This window comes from Chiloscyllium plagiosum, chromosome 40 (assembly GCF_004010195.1).
Source record: "Chiloscyllium plagiosum isolate BGI_BamShark_2017 chromosome 40, ASM401019v2, whole genome shotgun sequence".
NCBI classification, from domain to species: Eukaryota; Metazoa; Chordata; class Chondrichthyes; order Orectolobiformes; family Hemiscylliidae; genus Chiloscyllium; species Chiloscyllium plagiosum.
The window spans coordinates 1284519-1309281 of record NC_057749.1 but is presented as its reverse complement, the minus strand read 5'-3'; the positions used below and the strand labels follow the sequence as shown (position 1 = coordinate 1309281).

At 42.9% G+C, this 24763-nt stretch overlaps 1 protein-coding gene across 2 annotated transcripts in view; it reads left to right on the top strand.

Annotated features, from left to right (window-relative positions):
• Nucleotides 1-24763, top strand: part of cib2 (calcium and integrin binding family member 2) — a 194200-nt gene that overhangs the window by 147323 nt on the left and 22114 nt on the right. Inside the window, exons 3-5 of one of the 2 annotated variants that reach the window (XM_043680151.1) lie at nucleotides 393-504; nucleotides 6689-6796; nucleotides 23410-23557. In XM_043680151.1, the coding sequence (XP_043536086.1) occupies nucleotides 393-504; nucleotides 6689-6796; nucleotides 23410-23557 (368 nt within the window). The remainder of the gene's footprint in view (nucleotides 1-392; nucleotides 505-6688; nucleotides 6797-23409; nucleotides 23558-24763) is intronic. The other variant, XM_043680152.1, reaches the window with a different exon arrangement.

The window sequence follows — 24763 nt, the reverse complement described above, 5'->3', positions numbered from 1 at the left end:
CCCGGCTGCCCCTCTGGTCTTCGTCACTTCCCCCTGCTGCTCCCGCTCTTTCTGTAAACAGAGAAAAAAAAACACCGCTGCCCGCTACCGGTAAGTAATTTTAAAACAAACTGTCTTACCTTAGCTGCTGCTCCCACTCAAGTTCCACTTGGAGATACAAAAATACTTCCCTAAAGATTCTGATTTACTTTGTTGACACCTGCCCTGTCCTGAGACTCAGTTATAGAAGAAAGATAAGATTAAAGACCCTGCAGAACAATGCCAGCTTCAGTGGTTACAGAGCACAGAACAAGATGTACTGTGAATGAAATCAGGCAAGGCCTCTGAGCCAAATTGCAAATGAACACAGACATGGTCAAGGTTCTCTAAGCTTGCCTTTGGTTTCTCTGCAGGTTGCATGGTAGATACCACGAGATGGCCCCACACATAGTGCCAATGGACTATACGAACGAGCCAGATGTCAAAATTCCAATTCAACTCATAACAAACATGCCTGAGCTAAAGGTACGGGAATGGGGAGAGCTGTGTAAGCAACTCCACTCATTGTTAAACACAGAACATATTTCACAATGGGATGTTTATGTAATTGAACAGGGTAATGTAAGCTTAGCCAAGCAAGTAATGTCTGTTATTTTTTTCTCATTTAACAAGGTAGAAATTATAGGCAGAATGTTGCATGTAATGGAGAGGTATATTTTTATTAATAGTAATCAGATGGACATTGAGCACTCAGTGCAAGGCTGATGTATTAGAAAGAGTGTTGTAGGCTGAGACTGCACTGAGAAGAGAATCTAAGACAAAGTGTTGAGCTTTCATTGGTTTTAAAACAATCTGTCAAGACACACTTCTTTCGCACACAAGTAGGGACCTTATCAGTGCACCTGAAGATGCACCCCCACACCCCCACTTCCAAGCTTCATATTGTCAGGACTGACAGATAATCACTTGGAATGATGGACCTTGGAGTGGTTCCATGTAGCTGGTGACGCTGGGTCAGAGAGATTGGGTAGATCGTTCCCACCAGCTGGAAAACCATCTGCTATTTTGTCAGGTGGGAATGGACAGATACAGGGAACATGACCACAAGCTAATTAGTGGCACTCAGAGCACACCATTGTTGAGATTACTGGAGTTTAGGGACTGTTCTCCCACACTGATATGGGTCTCTCTTTCCTGTTTCCAGAAAACTCACATTTGCTCAATTTGCCAATGGCTCCACGGGCCAGAGGCTCATTCTTCAAATGCACTCACTGCCTGTTTTAGACATTCAAGAGGGTGTCTCTGGATAAAGTTAGTATTCAAGGGTATGGGAACAAAGCGTGAGATTGGCATTAAGTAATGATGCTTGTTTAATGTATTGGTGCAGGCAAGATGGTTTCCCCCTTATGCCGGTTTTAATATTCTGTGATTCTGACAGTCCCAACATCAGGAAGGGTGGCACTGCACCCCGAAAGATGCTTCCTGTCCCCATCCTTGCCTTTAAAATGCTCCCACCCTGCCTCACATCTCTGCAGTCCGCACACAGACCCCTCCCTCAACACCCCAGCCCACCCTCACTACCTACAAGGATCCAGCCATAGTGGGTGGTGAAGGCCTGTGTGAATTTGAAGCACAGTATGGTTCCTGGTGGCACACTGCTGGCATTGTACAACACATTGTAGAACAGCTGGCATTTGCTAGGTCATCCAGTCTTGGGGATGGGATTCTGTATGATCCAGGCATCAGTCCCCTGCAAGGCTGACACTGCCCATAGATCTGAATTTAAATTTCAATAGGTACCCCCAGGAGAGAAACATGTATTTCTCATCAGTTCTCAAACCAGTGGACTGAACCCACAATACTAGCACTAAGCTTCACCCATTGATTTAGTTAGAAAGTCTGAAGATCCGAGACAGACTCATGTGATATGACATTGGTTGAAGAAGATGCTAATTTTAAAAAAATTGTGTCAAACAATGAGGTGCATCTAGAGAACAAGGTCCAATAAGTAGTCTTATACACTGTATAATTGACTGAGGAATGTGAAGGACAGCGAGAAGCTGCGTTTCTTTGGAGTGTCTTCATTTAAATAGTGGTCTGCTATTTGAGTCTTCCTACCAAAGTGTATGACCTCACACTTCTCTACATTTGACTACATTTGCTGAGATTTTGTACACTTACAACTTATCTCTCTGCCCTAGGAGATTCCTTATGTCCTCCCATCTATTTTTATATAGAAGCAATCATTCAAAGACCAACCAATTCTGACTAATAGACCAAACACTAACAGTCTTCTATGTGTTAACCAATTCTCAGTCCATGCTATTACATTACAACCAATACAGTGAGCTCCTAACTTTTTAATGTGGCACCTTATCGTATACCTTCTGTAAATCCAAATACAGTACATCTACTAGTTTCCCTTTATCAACTCTGCTCGTTATAGGCTCAAAGAACCCTAGCAAATTTGCCAAATGTGAATTTCCTTTTATAAAAACTTGACTTTGTTTGATTGCGTTAAGCTCTTCTAGTTGTCCTGCTATGTATTCCTTAGACCTGGACTCTTTTTCTTCAATTACAAATGTTCGGCTAACGGATGTGAATTTACTTTCTTTTTATTTCCCTTCATTCTTAAATAGGATGTCACATTAGCTAGCATAGTCTGTTGGAGCCTTCCTGAAATCCAGCAGGTTCTAGAATATTTCAACCAATGCCTCCAGTATCTCTGCAGTGACTTCTTAAAAAAGGCCATCAGGTCCTGGCAACTTGTCTACCTTCAGTCTCATTATTTTGTCAAACGCTTAGTCCCCCTTGATAGAGACTGTGACATAACTTTTCCGGCCATTATCCACTTGCTTTTCTGATACCTTTGTGATGTTTATAGTGTCCTCTACAATGAAGACAGATGCAAACTATTGGTTAAATTATTTGTCGTTTCCCTGCTCCCAATTATTAACTCCCCATTTGCATCCCCAAAGGGTACAATACATAATTTAACAACCCAAACCCAGGATTCAAATCCAGGTCCTCAGAACATTATGTGGGTCTCTGGATTAACAGTCCAGTGATCATACCAGTAGGCTGTCACCTCCTATGTAATGACAGAATGCTCCTTTTTCCCCAGTACTGGTGCCAGTGCCCCATGAATTGAACCCATTTCTCCAAAAACAATTTTTAAGCCCCACACTTACCTCTAATGTTATTAAACTTACACTTTTTTGCACCTAGCTCAGGTAGTAAAATAGTAATTATTACCTTTGTGGTTCTACCTTTTTAATTTTGCCCCAAGATGATTATAATCTCCCAGCAAAACCACTTTCCCGGTCCTACCTATGTCATTGTTGCCTATGCAGACTACAATGGCTGAATCTTTCCCCTCCAACTCCAAGCTCCCCTCCCGCCTAGAAGAGATACAATACAACCTTTGGCACTCTGTCTTTGCTGCAGAAAACAATATTTGTTTCTCTAACTATGCTGTTCCGTGTTACTGTCACATTTCTCTTTTCTTCTGCCACTTGAATGGTGCTCTGTGACACAGTGCTGTGGACAGTTTGCTCATCTTTGCTGGAGTCTGTGGCCTCATTCACACCAGGAGGGTAGCGAATGTAATGCCCTTATTCAAAAAGGGCTGCAGAGAAAAGCCTGGGAACAATAGGCCAGTGTTATGGATCAGGCTAGACTTCCCTCCGAACATTTCAAGAAGTACCCCAGACCCTAACTTTGCTCATTGTTTTAAGCAGGTGTTGAGTGGATATTCCAGGAGTGTGGCAGCTGGCCCAACCACTTTGTTTTAAACAAACTGATCTTACAGTAGGATAGAACGCTGGCAAAACATCCTGGGCCAAAAGGCCTGTACTGTGCTGTACTGTTGTGTTTCTAAAACAGAATTTATTTGCAATATTACAGTGAAACAGAAACAAAAGAAAACAGAATATAGAATAACCTAACCTATCTGAAAACCTAACAGATTATCCCAACTTAATGATGCTGTTTCAAATACTTGCAACAACAGCCATAAACACCCCTTGGCAAAAAAAGTAAAATCAAACACAGGTCTTACAGGAGAGAGAAAGAGAGAGAGAGAGAGAGATGGCAGGGGGACTCAGTGTGGAACACCTTTTTCCATGCAGCTGTTTCTTGGATCAACAGCCTCACACTGAACTGATTGTTTTCAGTGAACAACCAGACTGCTAAAAACCAAACCTAACCAAACCAGAGTTAACCTGAGCTGGGAGAACTAGCCACTCCCCTTTCATTGTAGGTGTCTTTTAAAAAAAACTTGACAGTATTCTCAAGTAAATTAACCCCAGACATTTCAGAGTCTGTGTCTTTACGAACTCCTGAGGAAAAAACCAAGGACAACCTAACCTTGTTAAAGGAGCAGCATCATCACACTAGTGAGCTTAACATCTGTGGTGGGTAAATTACTTGAGAAGATTCTGAGGGATAAGATATACATGCATTTGGAAAGACAGGGTTTGATTAGGAGTAGTCAGCATGGCTTTGGGCATGGGAGATCATGCCTTACAAATTTGTTCAAGTTCTTTGATGAAGTAATCAGGAACATTGATGAGGGCAGAGTGGTAGATGTAGTCTACATGGATTTCAGTAAGGCCTTTGTGAAGGTTCCACATGGTAGGCTGCTCTGGAAGGTTAGATCACATGGAATCTAGGGGCAGCTGGCAAATTAGATACACAATTGGCTTGATGGTAGGTAGCAGAGGGTAATAGTGGAAGGATGCTTGTCAGACTGGAGGCCTGTGACTAGTGGAGTGGCTCAGGGGTCATGCTGGGCCCAATTGCTGTTTGTTATCGACATCAATGATTTGGATGAAAATGTACAAAGCATGATTAGTAAGTTTGCAGATGACTCTAAAATAGGCGGTATCATGGACAGTGAGGAAGGTTATCAGAAATTGCAGCAGGACCTTGATCAGCTGGGGAAGTGGGCCAAGAAATGGCAAATGGAGTTTAATATAGATAAGTGTGAGGTCTGTCATTTTGGAAAGTCAAATGAAGGTAGAAGTTTCATGGTGAATGGTGGGGTCTTAAAGAGTGTAGTGGAACAGAGACACCTTGGAGTTCAGGTGCACGGTTCTCTAAAAGTGTAGTCACAGGTAGACAGGGCAGTGAAGGATGTTTTTGGCACACTGGCCTTTATCAGTCAGGGCATTGAGTATAGAAGTTTGGAAGTTATGTTGCAGTTATACAGGACATTGGTGAGGCCACACTTGGAGTATTGTGTTCATTTTGGTCACCTAGTTGTAGGAAGGATGTTATTAAACTGGAAAGAGTGCAGAAGAAATTTACAATGATGTTGCCAGGACTAAATGGTCTGAGAGAGATTGGACATGCTAGGACTTTCTTTACAGCAAAGCAGACTGAGGTGGGAGGAGCGGAATCTTATAGAAGTTTATAAGATCATAAGAAGCATGGTTGAGTGAATGCACTCAGTCTTTTTTCCAGGGTTGGGGAATCAAGGACTAGACGGCATGAGTTTAAAGTTAGAGGGAAAAGAATAAAAGGGAAACTGAGGGGCTACCTTTTTTTACACAGAGGGTGGTACGCATATAGAATGGATTGCAGCAGAAGTGGTTGAGGCAGGTACATTAACAACATTTAAAAGGCATTTGGACAAATACATTTGGATAGGAAAGGTTTAGAAGGATGTGGGCCAAGTGCAGGGAAATGGGGTTAGCATGAATAGAGATTTTGGTTGGCATGATCCAGTTTGGGCCAAAGAATCATTTGCTGCCATTTCCGTCACCTCCAGCAGGATGCCATCACTAGACATGCATTCCCCTCCCTTGTCAGCATTACACAGGGACCATTCCCTTCGGGACACCCTGGTCCATTCTCAACATCTGCCCACACTCCCATGACAACTTCCTCTGTACATGTACTTCCTCCCTCATCACTACCCAAGGCCCAGACATACCTTCCAGGTGAAGCAGCAAATTACCTGTATTTCACGCAATCTAGCCTACTGTTTTTGCTGCTCACAACATGGTCTCTCTACATTGAAGGAGCGTCACTCCGAAAGCTTGTGTGCTTCCAATTAAACCTATTGGATTATAACCTGGTGTTGTGTGATTTTTAACTTTGTACACCTCAGTCCAACACCGGCATCTCCAAATCATGTCCTCTACGTTAGAAAGACAAAGCACAGACTGGGTGACCGCTTTGCAGGACACCTACAATCTGTTGCAGAAATGGTCTGAACTTTCTGTTGCCTGCCACTTCTACACACCACTATGATCCCCGGCTAACATCTGTCTCAAGCTTGCTGCAGTACTTCAGCAAAGTTCATTGCAAGCCGGAAGAACAGTATCTCATTTTCAGCATGGGAACCCTTCAGCTTTTGTGACTCAATATCAGGTTCAATAATTTTAGAGTTTGAACTCCTTCTCCCACATCCTTACCCCAATTGCCACATCGCAGGCCTTGTCATCACATGATTTGCTAGCACAACCATTCCCATTGTCAGCCACTAATGGTCCCCAATGATTCCCTCAGGCTGACCTTCACCCACTCTTTTGTCTATCGAATTGTTTTTCTCTCTCTCTCTCGGCTTCATTTCCACCTATTGTTTACTCCTACCTCTAACCCCACCCCATCTTCAGCATATGTACCAACCTTCTCCGAGCTACAATCAGTTGTGAAAAAGGGTCACTGGAGCCAAAATGTTAATTCTGTTTTCTCTCTACAGATGCTGTCAGAGTTCTCCCCGCAAGTTCTATTCTTGTTTCTGCTTCATAGTGATGCCGACTTGTTGCAAATTCCAAAGAGAATTGTGGAAATATTTGAAAAGGGAAAAGTAATACTGGCATCTGTGGAAAGAGGATGGGGATTGGGGACTAATTGAACAGTTCTTTTAAAGAACCAGCAAAGACAGGATGAGCTGAATGGCCTCTTCTGTGACATATGTAGCTCCCATAGTGAGGTGCCAACCTTGAGTGAGTCTGGTGGGAAGGGGGCATATTGAAACTGACCCAGGCAAGAACAGAAAAAACTGCAAGACACTCTTGTGAATTATCCCTGTGCCTGGTCCAGAGGCAGCATTTCCATCACCAATTCATCATCATTGAAGTTAACAGCGGTGAAAGAGGTCCTTCAGCCCATCATATCTATGTTGGTTATCAAACACTAATCTACTTGAACTCCATTTCTCAGCACTTGGCCCAAAGCCTTGTATTGCTATTGTGTTTCAAGTATTCGTTTAAATAGTTTTTAAATGTTGCAATGTTTCCTGCCTCTACCATTATAATGGGCAGTGAGTTCCAGATAACCAGAAAATAATTATTCTTAAATCCTCACTAAATCTCCTTCTCCTTCCCATAAATCTATACCTTCTGGTTATTGATGAAGGGGATTTCTTTATTCCTGTATACCCTGCATATGCCCCTCAGAATGTTGCACAGCTCAATCAAGTCCCCTCTCACCCATTTCTTTTCTAAGGAAAACAGCCCCAGCTGACCTTGTCTCTCTTCATAACTGAAATGCTCCAGTGCAGGTAACATCCTGGTGAATGTCCTCTATGCCGCACTGAACTACAACTGGAGCATTATAAAACAATTTCTGAAGAAAAAAGAGAGTCTTTCTCATAAAAACAGAAACTTGCTAACACAAGACAACTGAAATGGTTTCAGGATGAGCTAAGCAAGGCTCTTGGGTGTTTTGATCTATTTGGCCAGTAAAACTTATTGATATTAAAATACTGAGTGAAACCCAGTGAGACCTCTCGGAATGTATAGGTCCTTTCAGGGACATGAAATAAAGATGTTGTAGTATGAATATGGTAATGAGTAGGCAGCCAGGGAGTAAATAAGCTGTTGAGGCCAGCTTGGTTCAAGTGAACAGGAGCAATCTATCCAGTAAACAGCCCAATTATCCTCAGTGCATCAAACAGAATCACAGTGTTGACTCAGCCTAACTCAGTCAATGTATCTCCTTTAAATGTTATGGCATTGTTTGATAAAACAGCATTTTAGCATTCAGATCATTTGCCAACGTAAGCAATAATTTGACTTAACTAGGGGAAGTGACATGCATTATCAATCCATGTACAGCAAAACAAACACTATTAACCATGACAGTCCCAAAACCAGCTTACATATCATGGGGCTACATAAATAATTTTGTTTTTTCACATCATTATTTAATCTCAGGAGGAGGGTGATTTCCCATGAACTGGTTTTCCCGCACACACAGCTTGCGAGTGTGAGGTTAATGTGATCTCTCAGTCACACTGGCCCATAAGCCTCATTCCTGATGAAGGGCTTATGCTCAAAACATCGATTCTCTTGTTCCTCGGATACTGCCTGACCGGCTGTGTTTTTCCAGCACCACATTCTTGACTCTGATCTCCAGGGTCTGCAGTTCTCATTTTCTCCTCCTAATAGGCAACCACATTGGTATAAGACTGGAGTCACATGTAGGCTAGACCAGAAATGAATGATAGATTGCCTTTTCTAAAGAAAGCTGGTAAAGTCAGTTGGATTTTTATGACAATCTGGTGGCCTCATGGTCTTTTGTATATTCCCTAAAATGGTTAGGAATCAGCTAACTGTTTTAATGAAGATTGCAGCCTATATTCAGGCTCATGTACGCTAAGCTGGATAAAGCTGCCTAGAATTTTTCTCAGTTCCACAGCAGTTTCACAGCGGTTTAGTTTAGGGAGGGCCCCTTTATTCATTCCTGGGCTATGAGTATCACTAGTCGGGCCAATATTTAATGCCCATCTCCAGTTACCATTGAAAAGGTGGTGAGGTGCCTCTGCTACAGTCCATTAGGTGCAAATATACCCACAATGCCCTTAGGGAGGGCGTTCTTGGATTTTGCCCTAGTAACACTAAAGGAACAATGATATTTTTCTGAGTCAGGTACGTGAGTAGTGTGAAGGGGAAATTGCAGGTGTTAGTGATCCCATGTTGTTCCACTGGTCATGTGTTTGGAATGTGTTGACTAAGGAGCCTTGGTAAATTTCTGCAGCGCATCTTTTAGATGGTACACGCTGCAGCTACTGTGCCTTGGTGGTGGAAGGGGTGAATGTTAAAGGTGGTGGATGTGGTGCCAATCAAGCTTTGTCTTGGATGGTGTCAAACTTCTTGAATGTTGGTGGAACTGCCCCCTCTGGGCAAGTGGGGAATATTCTATCACAGTCCTGACACATGCCTTGTAAATGGTGCACAGGTACTTTTGAGTCAGAAGGTGTGTTATTCACTGCAGGATTCCTTGCCTCTGACCTGTTCTTGTAGCCACAGCATTTATATATTGCTGATCCAGTTCAATTAAGATTCTGGTCAATGATAAGCACCAGAATGTTGATAGTGGGGGATTCAGTGATGGTAACATGGTAACACCTTTGAATATCAAAGGACAATTGTTAGATTGTTTCTTATGAGAGATGGTTATTGCCTGGAACTGGTGTGGTATGAAAATCTGCTGCCACTTGTCAGCCCAAGCCTGCATTTGTGCAGGTCTTGCTGCATTTAGACATGGACTTCTTCAGTACCTGAGGAGTGACAAATGATGCTGAACATTGTACAATCATCAGAAAACATCCTCACTCTGACCTTCAGTTAAGCTTTGTAGGAAGGAGAGATCATAGCTGAAGTGAGACACTGCCAAAGTATATGAATTTGGGGATTTTGGAGCAGTGGGGGGGGGGGGGGGGGGGTGGAAGATGCTTTTTTGGTTCCTAGATTGTAAGATCTTTTTAACAGGATACATGGAAGTCCAGGGTTGGGGTTCAAACACAAAATAAAGAATGGCATCACTGTAAGTTCATTGGTCAGTAATAGCTACTAATTTTACTATTTATTATAGATAATTCTCAGATTGAAGGTAAATAGGATAAATATTTACAGATAACTGTTACAACATGGGGTTGTAGCCCTTCTGCTAATTAAACTAAACACACACTTGCCCCATAATCTGTTAAAGTATGAGTGACAGAGAACTACCTAAATTCCATTATTTAAAGAAAAAAATAACAACTTTATTCTTTAACTTCAAAAGAGAACATTAAACAACAACTATCTGCAACTGTAAGCCTTCTTTCTCTTAAAAAAAGTTATCAACCTTCCACTCTATAACAATGTACTGATCCGATTAATCCCCTATAAATTTTACAGCAAATCATTTTTCAAAACCAGTAGTCATTTCCGGTGTCGATCTTCCTCTGTCTATAGATCTCCCTGGGTCGTCTTCGGTCTTCTGCTGCAAAGATGTTTCATATGAAAAAGGTACCTTTCAGAGAGAAGAGTTGTAGGCAGTCATTCAACTGGCAAATGGTGCTCTTCCTCTAGTTAACTTTTATACCCCAAAGCATCGGATTGTCTCATTGGTTTGATGTTGTCAAAATAGTAAAATTCAACATCGATTGGGTTTTAGTCTCTTGGGGCATAATTTAAACAGATTGGCTCAATTCGAACTGCTGTTCAAATTTAATAGTTAATATATAGGTTACAGCAAAATATTACAACTTCAAATTGTCCAATACACTTTGTGCCTGCAGTCAGTCACATGAAAGGTCCCTGCATTCACTCTTTCTTAAGGATACAGTACACACCTTCAACTCTATAACATTATAAACAAAAAGACCAGTACGAATTCTATTTAAAAACATATTTAGATCTAAGGAAATCAATGCAGGGCCAAGTGATGTCTTGTAACTAAATGATGCAGGAGCCAGTGAATTCCATTATGGTTCAGCATGACCACATTTCTAGCAAGTGTTGGTTATTTGAGGAACTCCAGCTCAGAATTGATGAGGTGGATTCTGAATTTCAAACACTGACACATCAGGGAGGGGGAGAGTTACCCTAGACACTGCTCCAGGAGGCAGTCTCAGCCCTTAGATTAAGTACCTCAAATTTGGTCAGTGGCTCCCATTTCACAACCAGAAATTGAAACATGAGGTCCCAGTGCAGAAAGTAGTGCAGTGTTGGTCTGAGGAAACAGAAGGGCTTCTACGAGACTGTTCATAGCTGTTTATAGTTGGTAGACTGGTCCATATTCAAGAACTCAACAACCAGCCTAAACAAGTATGCCACTAACTTTACAGACTTCATTATTCAGTATATAAATAGAAACCACGGATGAACCAGGAGATCCACTCCCTACTGAAGTCCAGATCTAAGGTGTTCAAGTTGGGCGACCCTAACCTATACAAGAAACCCAAGACTGACCTTTGCAAAGCCATCAGGCCAAGAGGCAATACCAAACTAAGCTTCAAACCTATTAACCACATGGAAACCTATCTTTTGTGGTAAATTTGTGGCATAACAAACTATAAAGTGAAGTTGAACAAAATCACAGGCAACAGTACATCCCTAACCTGATGAGCTCAATGCATTTTATGCTTGCTTTGAAAAGAAGGCCAGTGAAACAATGTCACCTGTCCCAACATCCTCGAATGCTCCTGTGCTCTCAGTCATTGCTGCAAACGTTAGATCAGTCACCTTAAGGGTGAACCAACGGAAAGTGACTGGCTGATTGGAATCCCCAGCTGTGCATGCAGATTTTGCATGGACGTGTTTGCGGGAGTATTTGCAGACATCTTTATCCTCTCCTTACTATAATCTGAAGTCCCCATTTGCTTCAAGAACAACAGCGTCATCCTGGTGTCAAAGAATAACCATGCAAAGTGCCTTAAGGACTACTGCCCGGCGGCTCTGACATCCCATAATTATGAAGTACTTGGAGAAGTTGGTCATGGCTCACATCAACTACAGCCTCCCAGATTGCCTTGATCCCTTGTAATTTGCCTACCAGCACAACAGGTCCATGGCAGAGGCCCTACACTCATCACTTGAACATCTAGACCACAAGGATACCTACATCGGGCTCCTACTAACTAGCCTTCTGCCTTTAACCCTATAATTCCAAACAAACTCACCCCCACTCTCTGTGACCTAGATCTCTGTTTCCCACTCTGCAACTGGATTCTTTACTTCCTGACTAAAGACCCCAGTCAGTAAAGATGGGTGACAACACCTCCATGATAACTCTCAACTCTGGTATCCCACAAGGCTGTGTACCCAGCCCCCACTCTTACCCCTTATGCGACTGTGTGGCCAAATGCCGCACCAACTCCATTTACAAATTTGCTGATTACATTGTTGTAGGTCAGATCTCAAATGACAATGAGACAGAATACAGGAAGGAGATTGAGTGCTTAGCGGCATCGTATAAAGAGAACAATCTCTCCACCAACATCATTAAAATGAAGGAGGTGGTCATTGACTTCAGGAAGCAGAGTGGAGGGCACATGTCAATGGTGCTGAGGTGGACCAGCAACAACGTCAAGTTCCTGGAAGTGATGAGCACCAACAATCAGTTCTGGTCCACCCACTTTGACACCACAGTCAAGAAAGCACAGCAATACCACTACCTCCTCAGAAGGCTAAGGAAATTTGGCATGTCAATAAAGATGCTGACAATTTTTTTATAGCTGCACCACAAAAAGCATTCTACCTGGATGCGTCACAATGCGGTACGGCAACTGCTTTTCCTAAGATGGAAAAAAACTGCAGAGAATTGTGAACACAGTACACTCCTTCATGCAGATCAGCCTTCCATCCATTTACACCATCTATACTTCATGCTGCTTAGGGAAAGCAACCACATAATCAAAGACCCCTCCCAGCCCAGTTATACTCTCTTTCCCCCCTCTTCCATTGGGCGAGAGATATAAAAGTTTGAATACACATATGAATAGATTCAAGAACAGCTTCTTCCCCAGTGTTATCTGACTTTTGAATAGATTTCTTAAATGTTAGCGTTGATCTCTCTCTGCACTTCCTAGACACCTGTAACACTATATCCTGCATTCTGTTTTGTACCCTGACATACTTGTATAGTACAATCTGCCTGTAAAGCAGATATCTTGGTACACATGACAGTAATAAATCAGGGATAGGAGAGTGTAAATACCAGAGCGACAGGTAGAGAGACCCAGGATAGAGTGCTGAAGGAGTTTCAACCCTTGAGCTTGTTGAACAAGTTTAGTTTCTTGCTCTCTGTGTAGGTGAGAGCAAGGTCTGTTGGGGGAAATAGGCACTGTTCTGTGTAGCCAAGGTTGAGAGTTCCAAAGGCTGTGTAGCCTGTCAGTATCCAGGTTCAGAAAATCTCATCAGGACAGCAGATGAACTCAGAGTGGGAATGGAAAGATCTAGTTGCCGTTGTCCATGTAGTACCAACGATATAGGTAGAATAAGGAGAAACGTTCCACTGAGGGAATAGGAACAATTAGGGGTCAAATTATAAAGCAGAACTAGAAATGTAATACTCTCCAGATTGCTACCTGAGCAATGAGTTAATTGGTACAGGGTCAACAAGAGTAAAGAGGTAAATGTGTGGTTCAGAGATTGGGGAGGAACAGGTTTGACTTCATGGGGCATTGGCACCAGTACTGGGGAAGGAAGGTATGTTTATGGGATGGACTCCACCTGAATCATGCTCGGACCACAGTTTTGACAAATTGCATAACTAGGGCTATAGGTAGGACTTTAAATCAACTAGTTTTGGGGGAGAGGAGTGTGGTTTCAGTAGCATGGAAAATTATAACAAAGATAAAAGAGAAGGTAGGATTGCAGATTAGTAATGGGACTGATTGTTACCAGAAAATAAAAGGAAAGGACAGAATATGTGAGTGTAATTTTCTAATAAGGAACCAAAGAAGTTTAGGGAAATTCAATAAAAAACTGAAACAAACTTAAAGGCTGTGTATCTTCATGCACAAAGCTTTCAGAACAAGTTGAAGTGTTGGTGCTAATAGAGATAAATGAATATGATGGAGGAGAAGGTAGCAAAGAGTACAGTAGATGAATGGGGGTGGGGATGGAGGTGATAGGTCAGAGGGGAGGGTGTGGTGGGAATGGAGATTGGCAGGTAGGTCAGGTCATGAGGACAGTGCTGAGCTGGAACGTTGGAACTGGGGTAATGTTGGGGGAGGGGAGCATTAGGAGGTGGAGAAGTCGACGTTTCAGGTGTAACCCTTCTTCAGAACAAGGGGTGGGTGTAAGGTGAGCTGCAGATAAACAGGGTCTTGCAGTGATAATTGTCCATGAGCCTTGGCACCCCTGACTTAACTGGGACAGAGGCAGGAATGGAGCATGCAGATACCTTACAGAAAGCATTAATTCTGTCCACAGAGTTATCCACTGAATAATCTAAGTGACAGATTCCAAGCACAATAACAACACAATTACAATCTTCCCTCTTACTGAGGAGCTTGCTCCAATTGGTGGGAATGGTCCAATCCCCAACAGAATGTAGTCTGGTGCAGTACATCAAAAATTACATTGAACCATGTTAAAAAGGAAGAATCTTACAGGGGTCTGAGTGAAGTGGGCTATACTGGAAGCCCAGTGAGGTCTACCTCAACACTGTGAGCAATGCACTGCATCTTTTATGCATCTGCTGAGTGACAAGGCAAGCTTCTCACTGCATATTGGCGAGATGACAATTAAGAGAATTATGACTTGTCTAAAACCTTAATAATGGCACAACTTGCCTCAATTCATATTCAGCTTCCTATTTTACCAAACTCACCGAGGTCGAGAAATTGCAACATGAGCCAATCAAGGTGAATCTTTCTCAACCAGTTTCACCCCATCAAACTTGAGCCTGAACCTTTTACTACAATCAGTGGTAACTGAATCAGATGTTTCTTATACAAGACCAGAACCAGGTTGTACCTTTTAATCAGAGAATCCCTATAGTGTGCAAATAGATCATTCAACCTGTCAAGGCCACACTGACGCTCTGAAGGGCACCCCACACAGACCCACACCATTCTTGTAACCCTCTATTTCCCATGGCTAGTCCACCTAGCCTACAGATCCCTGGACATTATGGGTAATTTACCATAACCAATCCACCTAACTTGCACATCTTTGAACTGTGGGAGGAAACCAGAGCACTCAGAGGAAATCCATGCACAAGGAGAATATGCAAACTCCACACAGACAGTTGCCCGAGAGTGGAATCAAACCTGCATCCCTGGCACTGTGGGTCAGCAGTGCTAACCACTGAGCCACCATGCCATCCCAAAACAAATCTGTAAAGGTTCCCGGTATAGTTCCTCAGTCTAGCCGAGGTCTTACACAAACTTGAGGGTTGGAGTCCAGAGTGAATTTTGTTAAAGACTGTTTCCACAATCACTGATACAGCCACATCAGTATCAAACTCTATTAGAACGGGGTGACCATTTACCCAGACATTTGATTTGGTTCTAATTTGGATGTTGCAATTTAACAAACTAGATGCAGGTGGGTCTTCCAGGGTGTGTACTCTCCTAGATACCCGCCTATGAGTTCTCTTACTCAAATTAGGTCGAATGGAACTCTTGTTGTCTTGAGTCCACATACCGGCAGCAACTACGATGGCTTGCCAGCCCTGATCCTGAAGAAAATGTTGGCCATTTAGCCAAGGCTTGGCTTTATTTTGGGTTTAGCTGTGGGCACACCTAGAGTTTGTCTGTTCAGGATCTGTCCTGAGTGAGGCTATGCAATTGCCTTCATACAGGTGGTGGTCCCCAAGCTTAGTCGGCCTGGTGAGGGTTGCCACTTCCATCAGGATGCCCTGTAACTCATTTGCTTCACGTTTTAGTTAGGGAGGAAATTGCAGGGTCTGTTGCAGAAGTATTTGCATCATCAATAAACACGGGTAAAGTACCAGAGGCGGGAGGGTGGCTGTAAGGAGAAGCCTGGAAACTATAGACCTGTGAGTCTGACATCGATGGTGGGTGAGTTGTTGGAGGTGACTCTGAAAGATAGGATATACATGCATTTGGAAAGTCAAGGATTAGTCAGCATGGTTTTGTGTGAGGAAAATCATTTCTCACAAACTTGAGTGAGAATTTTAATGATGCAACCAAAAAGATTGATGAGGGCAGAGCAGTGGATGTTGTTTACTTTGCTAAAGTCTTTGGCAAGTTTCTGCATGGTAGATCAATTAGTAAAGTCAGATCACATGGAAGTCAGAGTGAGCTAGTCAATTAGATGCAAAATTGGCTTTCTGGTAGGTGACAGAGGATGGTAGTGCAGGGTTTTTTTTTGGACTGGAGGCCTGTGACCACCGGTATTCCGTAGAGATTAGAACTGGGTCATCTCTTGTTTGTCATTTATATAAATGAATTAGATGAGAATATAGGAGACATGGTTAGTAATACTGCAGATGACATCAAAATTGGCAGTACAGTGGACAATGAAAAAGCTTATCTAAGATCACAAAGAGATCTTGATGAATTGGATCGATGGGCTGAAGAGTGGCAGGTGGAGTTTAAACTGGATAAATGTGAGGTATTGCATTTTGAATCATTGAACGCTGACAGTGTGGAAACAGGCCCTACAAAGAGTATCCCACCTGCACCCATTCCCCATTACTCTACATTTACCCTGATTAAGACACCTATCTACACATCCCCGAATATTATGGGCAATTTAGCATGGCCAACTCACCTAACCTGCATATCTTTGGATTGTGGGAGAGAACTGGAGCACCCAGAGGAAAACCACGCAGACATGGGGAGAATGTGCAAGCTCCACATGGACAGTCACCCAAGGCTGGAATCAAACCCGGGTCCCTGGTACTGTGAGGCAACAGTGCTATCCACTGAGCCACTATGCTGCCTTGATATGGTTTGGTAATACAAGAAGGACAGATCATACAATTAATGGTAGGGCTCTGGATAGTGTATTAGAACACAGAGACCAATGAATACATTGTTCTTTGAAATTTGCATCACAGGTAGACAGGTGGTTAAGAAGATATTTAGCACACTTGCCTTCATTGCTCAGAATTTTGAGTATAGATGTTGGGATATCATATGGAGGTTATACAGGATGTTGGTGAGCCCTCCTCTGAAGTACTGTGTGCAGCTCTGGTTGTCCTGTTACAGGAAGGATATTATTAAACTGGAGAGGGTTCAGAAAAGATTTACCAGGATTCTGTTGGGAATAAGGTTTGAAATAAAGAAATAGACTGGAAAGGCTGAGATATTTTTCACTGGTGTGTAGGGATTGAAGACTGACCATATTGAGATTTATAAATCATGAGGGGCATAGATATGGTGAATGGCTGGGGTCTTTCCCTAGTGGGGGAGTTCAAAAAAAGGAGACATAGTTTTAAGGTGAGAGGTGAAACATTTAAAAAGGACATGAAGGCCAACTCTTTTTTAGACAGAGAATGGTTCTTGTGTGGCATGAACTGCCAGAGAAAGTGATGAACACAGGTACAGTTGCAACATTTAAAAGACATTTTGATAAGTTCATGAGTAGCATTGGTTTAGAAGGGTATCGGCCAAATGCAGTTAGGTGGGACTAAAATGCAGTTTAGTTTGGGATTATGATTGGAATGGACTGGAGGATGGCTAATGTTTCATTGTTCAAGAAAGGTAGTGAAGAGAAGCCAGGGAACTACATGTCAGTGAGCCTGACATCAGTGTTAGGTACGAGCTGAAAATGTGTTGCTGGAAAAGCGCAGCAGGTCAGGCAGCATCCAAGGAGCAGGAGAATCGACATTTCGGGCATGATCCCTTCTTCAGGAATGAGGAAAGTGTGTCCAGCAGGCTAAGACAAGGTGCACTTCATCCAGCCGTTGTGTTGCTATGGTCTGGCGATGGAGGAGTCCAAGGACCTGCATGTCCTTGGTGGAGTGGGAGGGGGAGTTGAAGTGTTGAGCCACGGGGTGGTTGGGTTGGTTGGTCCGGGTGTCCCAGAGGTGTTTTCTGAAACGTTCCGCAAGTAGTGTTAGATAAGTTGTTGCAGAGGATATTGAGGGACAGGATCAACCAATGTTTGGATAGTCAAGGTCTGATTAGGGATAGTCAGCATGGATTTGTGTGTGGGAAGTCATGTCTGACAAATTTTTTAGAGTTTTTCAAATAGGTAACCAAGAGGATAGATGAGGGTGGGGCAGTGGATGTTGTCTGTATGGACTTTAATAAGGCCTTTGACAAGGTCTCGCATGGCAGGTCAGTCATGATGGTTATGTCGCATAGGATGCAAGGAGAGCTGGCTAATTGGGTTCAAAATTGGCTCGATGGTAGGAAGCAGAGGGTGATGGTCAAAGGTTGTTTCTCAGACTGAAGGCCTGTAATTAGTGGTGTGCCTCAGACGTCAGTGCTGAAACTTTTGTTATTTGTTATTTACATAAATGATCTGGCTGTGAATGTACAAGGCATGATTAGTAAGTTTTCTGATGATAAAAGTTGGATAACTTTATCCCACTGAGACAGGTAAGGAATGGTAAGGTGAAGGAACCTTGGATGACAAGAACAGAGGAGCTTCTCATCAAAAGGAAGAAGGAAGCTTACTTAAGGTTGAGGAAGCAAGGATCTGGTACAGCTTTAGAGGATTACAGGGTAGCTAGGAAAGAACTCAAAAACGGACTGCGGAGACCTAGGATGGGACACGAAAAAACCTTGGTGGGAAGGATTAGGGAAAACCCAAAGGCATTTTACACATACGTGAGGATTAAGAGAATGATCAAAGAGAGGGTAGGGCCGATCAGTGATAGTGGAAGGAACTTGCGCCTGGAGTCTGAAGAGATAGGGGAGTATTCACTAGAGGGAGGGACGTTGTTGATAGTGAGAACACCGTGGACTAGGTGAATAGGCTTGAACAGATTGATATTAAGGAAATAGATACGCTGGAAACTCTGGGAAGTATCAAGATAGGAACGGAACAGATATATCCAAGGTTACTACAGGAAGCGAGATTAACAGCCTCAATCAGTGAACTCATATTCTGTAAGGTCTACCTGGTTAAGCTTGTTACAATTACTACAGTTCCCATGTTTGCCAGGGTCATGGTGAGGCAGACAATGGAACTGGAAGCTTAACCTTTCCAAATAAATTCAATAATGAATATCATGGGGGGGTGGAGGGGAGTGCTGGGACAGGTCCAGTAGGGAGACGCTCATGTATTGTCTGGACAAAGTGTGCTGGCCTGGCAGGCTATAATCTAAGGTGATGTACTGGAAATTGAGTGACCAATGTTTTGAAGAGGACAATAAGGACATGGGGAGGAGGAAGCTATTCTTGTGTATTACAAAGCTCAGCTACATTGGGCACTACAAGCCAGACAGGATCTGTTTGATACTAGTTTCAATTAATGAGAGCAGGGTGCAGTAGATCATCATGGGATGTTAAATAGTCATTGGTTATGATGCCACCATTTGGTTGGCATTGTGGGCATGATCCGCAGCTATGAATGTTTTTATTTCCTGCAAGTGAAAGCTCATATTTGGAATTGTCCAATTGCTTGCCTGTCTGTGATGTTCCTCTTCTGGACTACTAGTCCTTCATACTACAGGTGCCCAGTGCGCATTGGGGACTGGGTAGCAGGGACTTAGAAAGGCTGTTTCAATAGTTTGTAGGTAAGGACTGGTAAACTGTGACCTGGGGGTTAATCAATGACTATGGTGAGAGAATGGGGTTATATGTGTGAGATAATGACAGCCATGGCTATGTGCTGTGAACAGGGTGAGTTTGTGGCTGCTGTGCCGTTAATGAATAGCCACACCAGATTACCAATACTTGTCGGACTACACAGTGGCCTGTCAAAGATGATGTGGGCACAAGGGATGTTGGTCTTTCGGCAGATATCACCTGAATGGCAAGTTGTTTCAGGGACAGCATGTGAGAAGGTGGGGATAGGATTGAATGTGACGGCCGCCATAGAGGCAGGTATGCAGTGATGCTTTTGGTGAGATATAGTGAGCAATCTCATCTGGTCTCTCAGCGAGGTACCCTCCAAAAAACCATATATAACTGATGCTTACTCAAAAATCTGCAAGATTCAGCCTGACATATTGAAGACTATGTTTTAGTTACTTACTGTGAAGTCAAATGGAGGAGTCGTGTCCTTTTACTTAATTAATTTCTCCTTGAACTTACATTTCTCAGTTTTACTGCTTTCATAAAACAAAATATCTGAAACAAATTGAGCTTCTAGACATGTTGGGATTTCAAGTGTATCTCACATGCTGAATGTTTCCCACCAGACTTCGAAACAGAATTAGAACATAGAACATAGAACAATACAGAGCAGAACAGGCCCTTCAGCCCTCGATGTTGCGCCGACCTGTGAACTATTCTCAACTCGTCCCCCTACACTATCCCATCATCATCCATGTGCTTATCTAAGGATTGATTAAATCTCCCTAATGTGGCTGAGTTGACTATATTAGCAGGGAGGGCATTCCACACCCTTACCACTCTCTGCGTAAAGAACCTGCCTCTGACATCTGTCTTAAATCTATCATCCCTCAACTTGTAGTTATGCCCCCTCGTACAAGCTGACGTCATCATCCTAGGAAAAAGACTCACTGTCTACCTTTTCTAATCCTCTGATCATCTTGAATGTCTCTATCAAATCCCCTCTTAGCCTTCTTCTTTCCAATGAGAACAGACCCAAGTCTCTCAGCGTTTCCTCATAAGATCTTTCCTCCAGACCAGGCAACATCCTGGTAAACCTCCTCTGCACCTTTTCCAATGCTTCCATGTCCTTCCCGAAATATGTCGACCAGATCTGTACACAATATTCCAAGTGCAACATGATATTGTGGCTCCGGAACTCAATTCCTCTACGAATGAAACCTACCAAGAATCTTTCCATTGACCCAGTACTCTGCCTTTCTGTTATTCTTCCCAAAGTGAATCACCTCACATTTTTATAAATGACTTAGACGCAGGCATAGGTAGATGGATTAGTAAATTTGCATACGACACTAAAGTCGATGGAGTAGTCGACAGTTTGGAAGAATGTTACAGGTTGCAGGGGGATTTGGATAAACTGCAGAATTGGGCTGGGAGCTGGCAAATGGAGTTCAACGCAACTAAATGTGAGGTTAGATTAGATTACTGTAAGTGCCTACCATGTGGAACTGAAGTCCATGCATACCACGCCAACTGCCCTACCCTCATCCACATGCTTGGTCACCTTCTCAAAAACTCAATGAGGTTTGTGAGACATGACCTGCCCTTGACGAAACCACGTTGACTATCTGAAATCAAATTGTTGCTTGCTAGATGATTATAAATCTTATCTCTTATAATCCTTTCCGTAACCTTTCCAACAACAGAAGTAAGGCTCACTGGTCTATAACTATCTGGGTCTTCTCTGCTGCCCTTCTTGAACAAGGGCACAACATTTGCAATCATCCAGTTCTCTGGTACTAAACATGTAGACAATGATGACTCTGCTATCTCCTCCCTAGCTTCCCAGACAATTCTCGGATAAATCCCATCCAGCCCAGGGGACTTGTCTACTTTCACTCCTTCAAGAATTGATAACACTTGTTCGTAACTAACCTCGATCCTTTCTAGTCTAATATCTCGTACCTCATTCTTCTCCTCTACAATATTCTCCTTTTCCTGAGTGAGAAATGTTCGTTTAGCACCTCTCCGATCTCCACAGAGTCCACACTCAACTTCCTACTTCTGTCTTTGACTGGCCCTATTCCTACCCCAGTCATCCTTTTATTCCTCACATACCTATAGAAAGCTTTAGGGTTCTCCTTTTTTCTAATTGCTAAAGACTGCTCGTGTCCGCTCATTGCTCTCTTTAAATCCTTCCTAGCTGATCTGTAACTCTCCATCGCCTCATCTGTACTATCTTGCCTCATCAACACATAAACCTCCCTCTTCTGCTTAACAAGAGATGCAATTTCTATAGTAAACCACGGTTCCCTTACCTTATCACTTCCTCCCTGCCCGACAGGGACATACCTATCAAGGACACGCAATATCTGTTCCTTAAACTAGCTCCACATTTCCATTGTCTGCATCCCCTGCATTTTGCTACCCCATTCTATGCATCCTAAATCTTGCCTAATCGCATTATAATTGCCCTTGCCCCATCGATAACTCATGACCTGTGGCATGTACTTATCCCTTTTCATCGCTAAACTAACTATAACTGAATTATGGTCACTCTCTTCAAAGTGATCACCTACAACTAAATCAAACACCTGGTCTGGTTCATTACCAAGCACCAGATCCAGTGTGGCCTCCCCTCTTGTCGGCCCTTCGACATACTGTGTCAGGAGACCTCCTATACACATTGGACAAAAACTGATCCATCTGATGTACTAGATTTATAGCATTTCCAGTCAATGATGGGGAAGTTAAAGTCCTTCATAATGACCATCCTGTTCCTTTCACTCCTACCCAGAATAATTTTGCCAATCCTCTCTTCCACCTCCCTGGAACTCTGCGGAGGCCTATAATAAACTCCAATCAGTGTGACCTCTCCCACCCAGGATATTAGTACCCCTCTAGTTCAAATGAAGACCTTCCTGTTTGTACAGGTCCCACCTTCCCCAAAATGAGCCCCAATTATCCAAGTACCTGAAACCCTCCAATTATCCAAGTACCTGAAACCCTCCCTCCTGCACCATCCCTGCAGCCACGTGTTCAGCTGATAGCTCTCCCTACTCCTTGCCTCGCTATCACATGGCACGGGTAACAAACCAGAAATAACAACTCTGTTTGTTCTAGTTCTCAGCTTCCAGCCTAGCTCCCTGAAATCCTGCCTTACATCCCTATCCCTCTTTCTACCTATGTCGTTGGTACCTCCATGGACAACGACTTGAGGCTGGTCACCCTCTCCCTTCAGGACCCCAAAGATACAATGCGAAACATCATGGACCCTATGACCTGGGAGGCAATACATCAACCGTGAGTCTCATTCGTTCCCAATAAACCTTCTATCTGAGCCTCTAACTATTGAATCCCCAATGACTAACACTCTCCTCCTTTCCCTCCTTCCCTTCTGGCAACAGGGACAGGTTCTGTGCCAGAGACCTGGGCCCCATTGCATACTTCTGGTAAGTCGTTCCCCCCAACAGTATCCAAAACGTTATACATGTTTTTCAGTGGAATGACCACAGGGGATCCCTCCACTGGCTGTTTTTTCCCCCTTCGAACAGTCACCCAGCTTTCTTCATACTCTTATCTATCACAGCCTCTGCTTCCCGAATAATCCAAAGTTCATCCAGTTCCTGCTCCAGTTCCCTAACACTGTCTTATATAGTTGGATGAAAATAAAAATAAGAAGTCACTCCTTTCCCAGAAACCTCTGCTCTCTGACTTCAAATATAAAATCTCAAATCAGTGACTCACCGCTCCTGGCAGGCCCCTAGTCCAAGCACCCGCCCTTTGAGTTGCTGCTGCTGCTGGAAAACAGTTATTAAGGCATTGCTGTGGGTCTGTAATGAGGAATTAACCCTTTGTGAATGGAAACTGTGAAGGGTGAGAATGGGATATTAAAACTTGTGAAGGATTACTGTGAGGCCAGTAGCAGAGTGGAACTGGAAGCTTAACCCTTTCAGAATAAATCCAATAGGAATAAGTGGGGGGAGACAAATGCAAAGTGTTATTTTTTGTTTAAAAACCCAAGATGTTTGTTTTCACAGGAGAATCCATTCAAGGAGCAAATAGTGAAGACCTTCTCGGAGGATGGTGCTGGGAATCTGAGCTTTAATGACTTTGTGGACATGTTCTCGGTGCTTAGTGAAATGGCTCCCAGAGAGCTGAAAGCCATTTACGCCTTCAAAATCTATGGTATAATAATCAGTTCCTTCATTTATTGAATGAAATGCATGTAGAGCAGAACAAGGCAGACCCAGAAACTATAAGAGCACAATCAGAAACACAAGGTCAGAAAGTTGGTTCAGGAAACCTTTCTTCTAATTTAAAATACTTCGACTATCATCACACATTTTGTAACATTCATACTTCAGACTCTGATCTTATAAATAATCTCATATCAAGTCAGTCTGAGGAAGAATTGTCTTGTGTTTCCTATGGAGAATAACATCCTTCAGGCTGGCAGGAAGTCTGGTCAACTTTAACCACCTGGCCTCATTAATTGGCTGAAATTTGTGACTAAAACATCTGGAGGGTTGATGGCAAGTTTATCGCAGTGTGTGGGGACCTGGGGCAGTTAATATTTTGCAAAGTGAGTAACTTGGGAGGGAGCCCAGGGATGGAGGGTCTGTACTTCCCCATAAAGTACTGTGGAGGAGGCTTTTGTTCTGAGTTGACAGAACAAGTCTAGAAATATGGAAACATGGAAAACAGGAGCAGGCCTATCAGCCAAAAGACATAGGAGCAGAAATTAGACCATTTGACCCATCGACGTTGTTCCACCATTTAATCATGGCTGATAGTTTTTTGACCTTATTTTCCTGCTTTCTCACCTTTGATGCCCGTGGGCCTGTTTTGCCATTCATTATGATCATGTCTGACCATCCATTTCAGTCCCCTGTTCCCATTTTCTCACTATACTCTTTGATCCCTTTTGCCCTAAGAACTATATCTAACTTCTTCTTGAAAATATTCTGTGCTTTGGCCTCAAACAGTTTCTGTCTCAGAGAATTCCACAGACCCAATACTCTGAGTGAGGAAATACTTCCTCATCTCAGTCCTAAATGGACTATCTCATTTCCTTAGACTATGTTCCCTTGTTCTGGACTCCCTAGTCATTGGGAAATTTTTTTCCACATTTACCTGGTCCTTTTAGAATTTTATAGGTTTTTGAGAGAGCCTCCCCATCTCATTCTTCCAAATTCCAGTGAATACATTCTTAACTGATCCTGTCTCACCTCATTTAGTTTGTTCAGATTGAATTATGGTAAGATGACTGCCTGCAGTGAGTATCTCATGGCAGAGGTCACATGACTGTGACAAGCCAGGAAACACTTTAATGTAATTTCTCTTGTTAGTGCACACAAATTCATTTTAGTTTGCACAATCATTTTATACTGT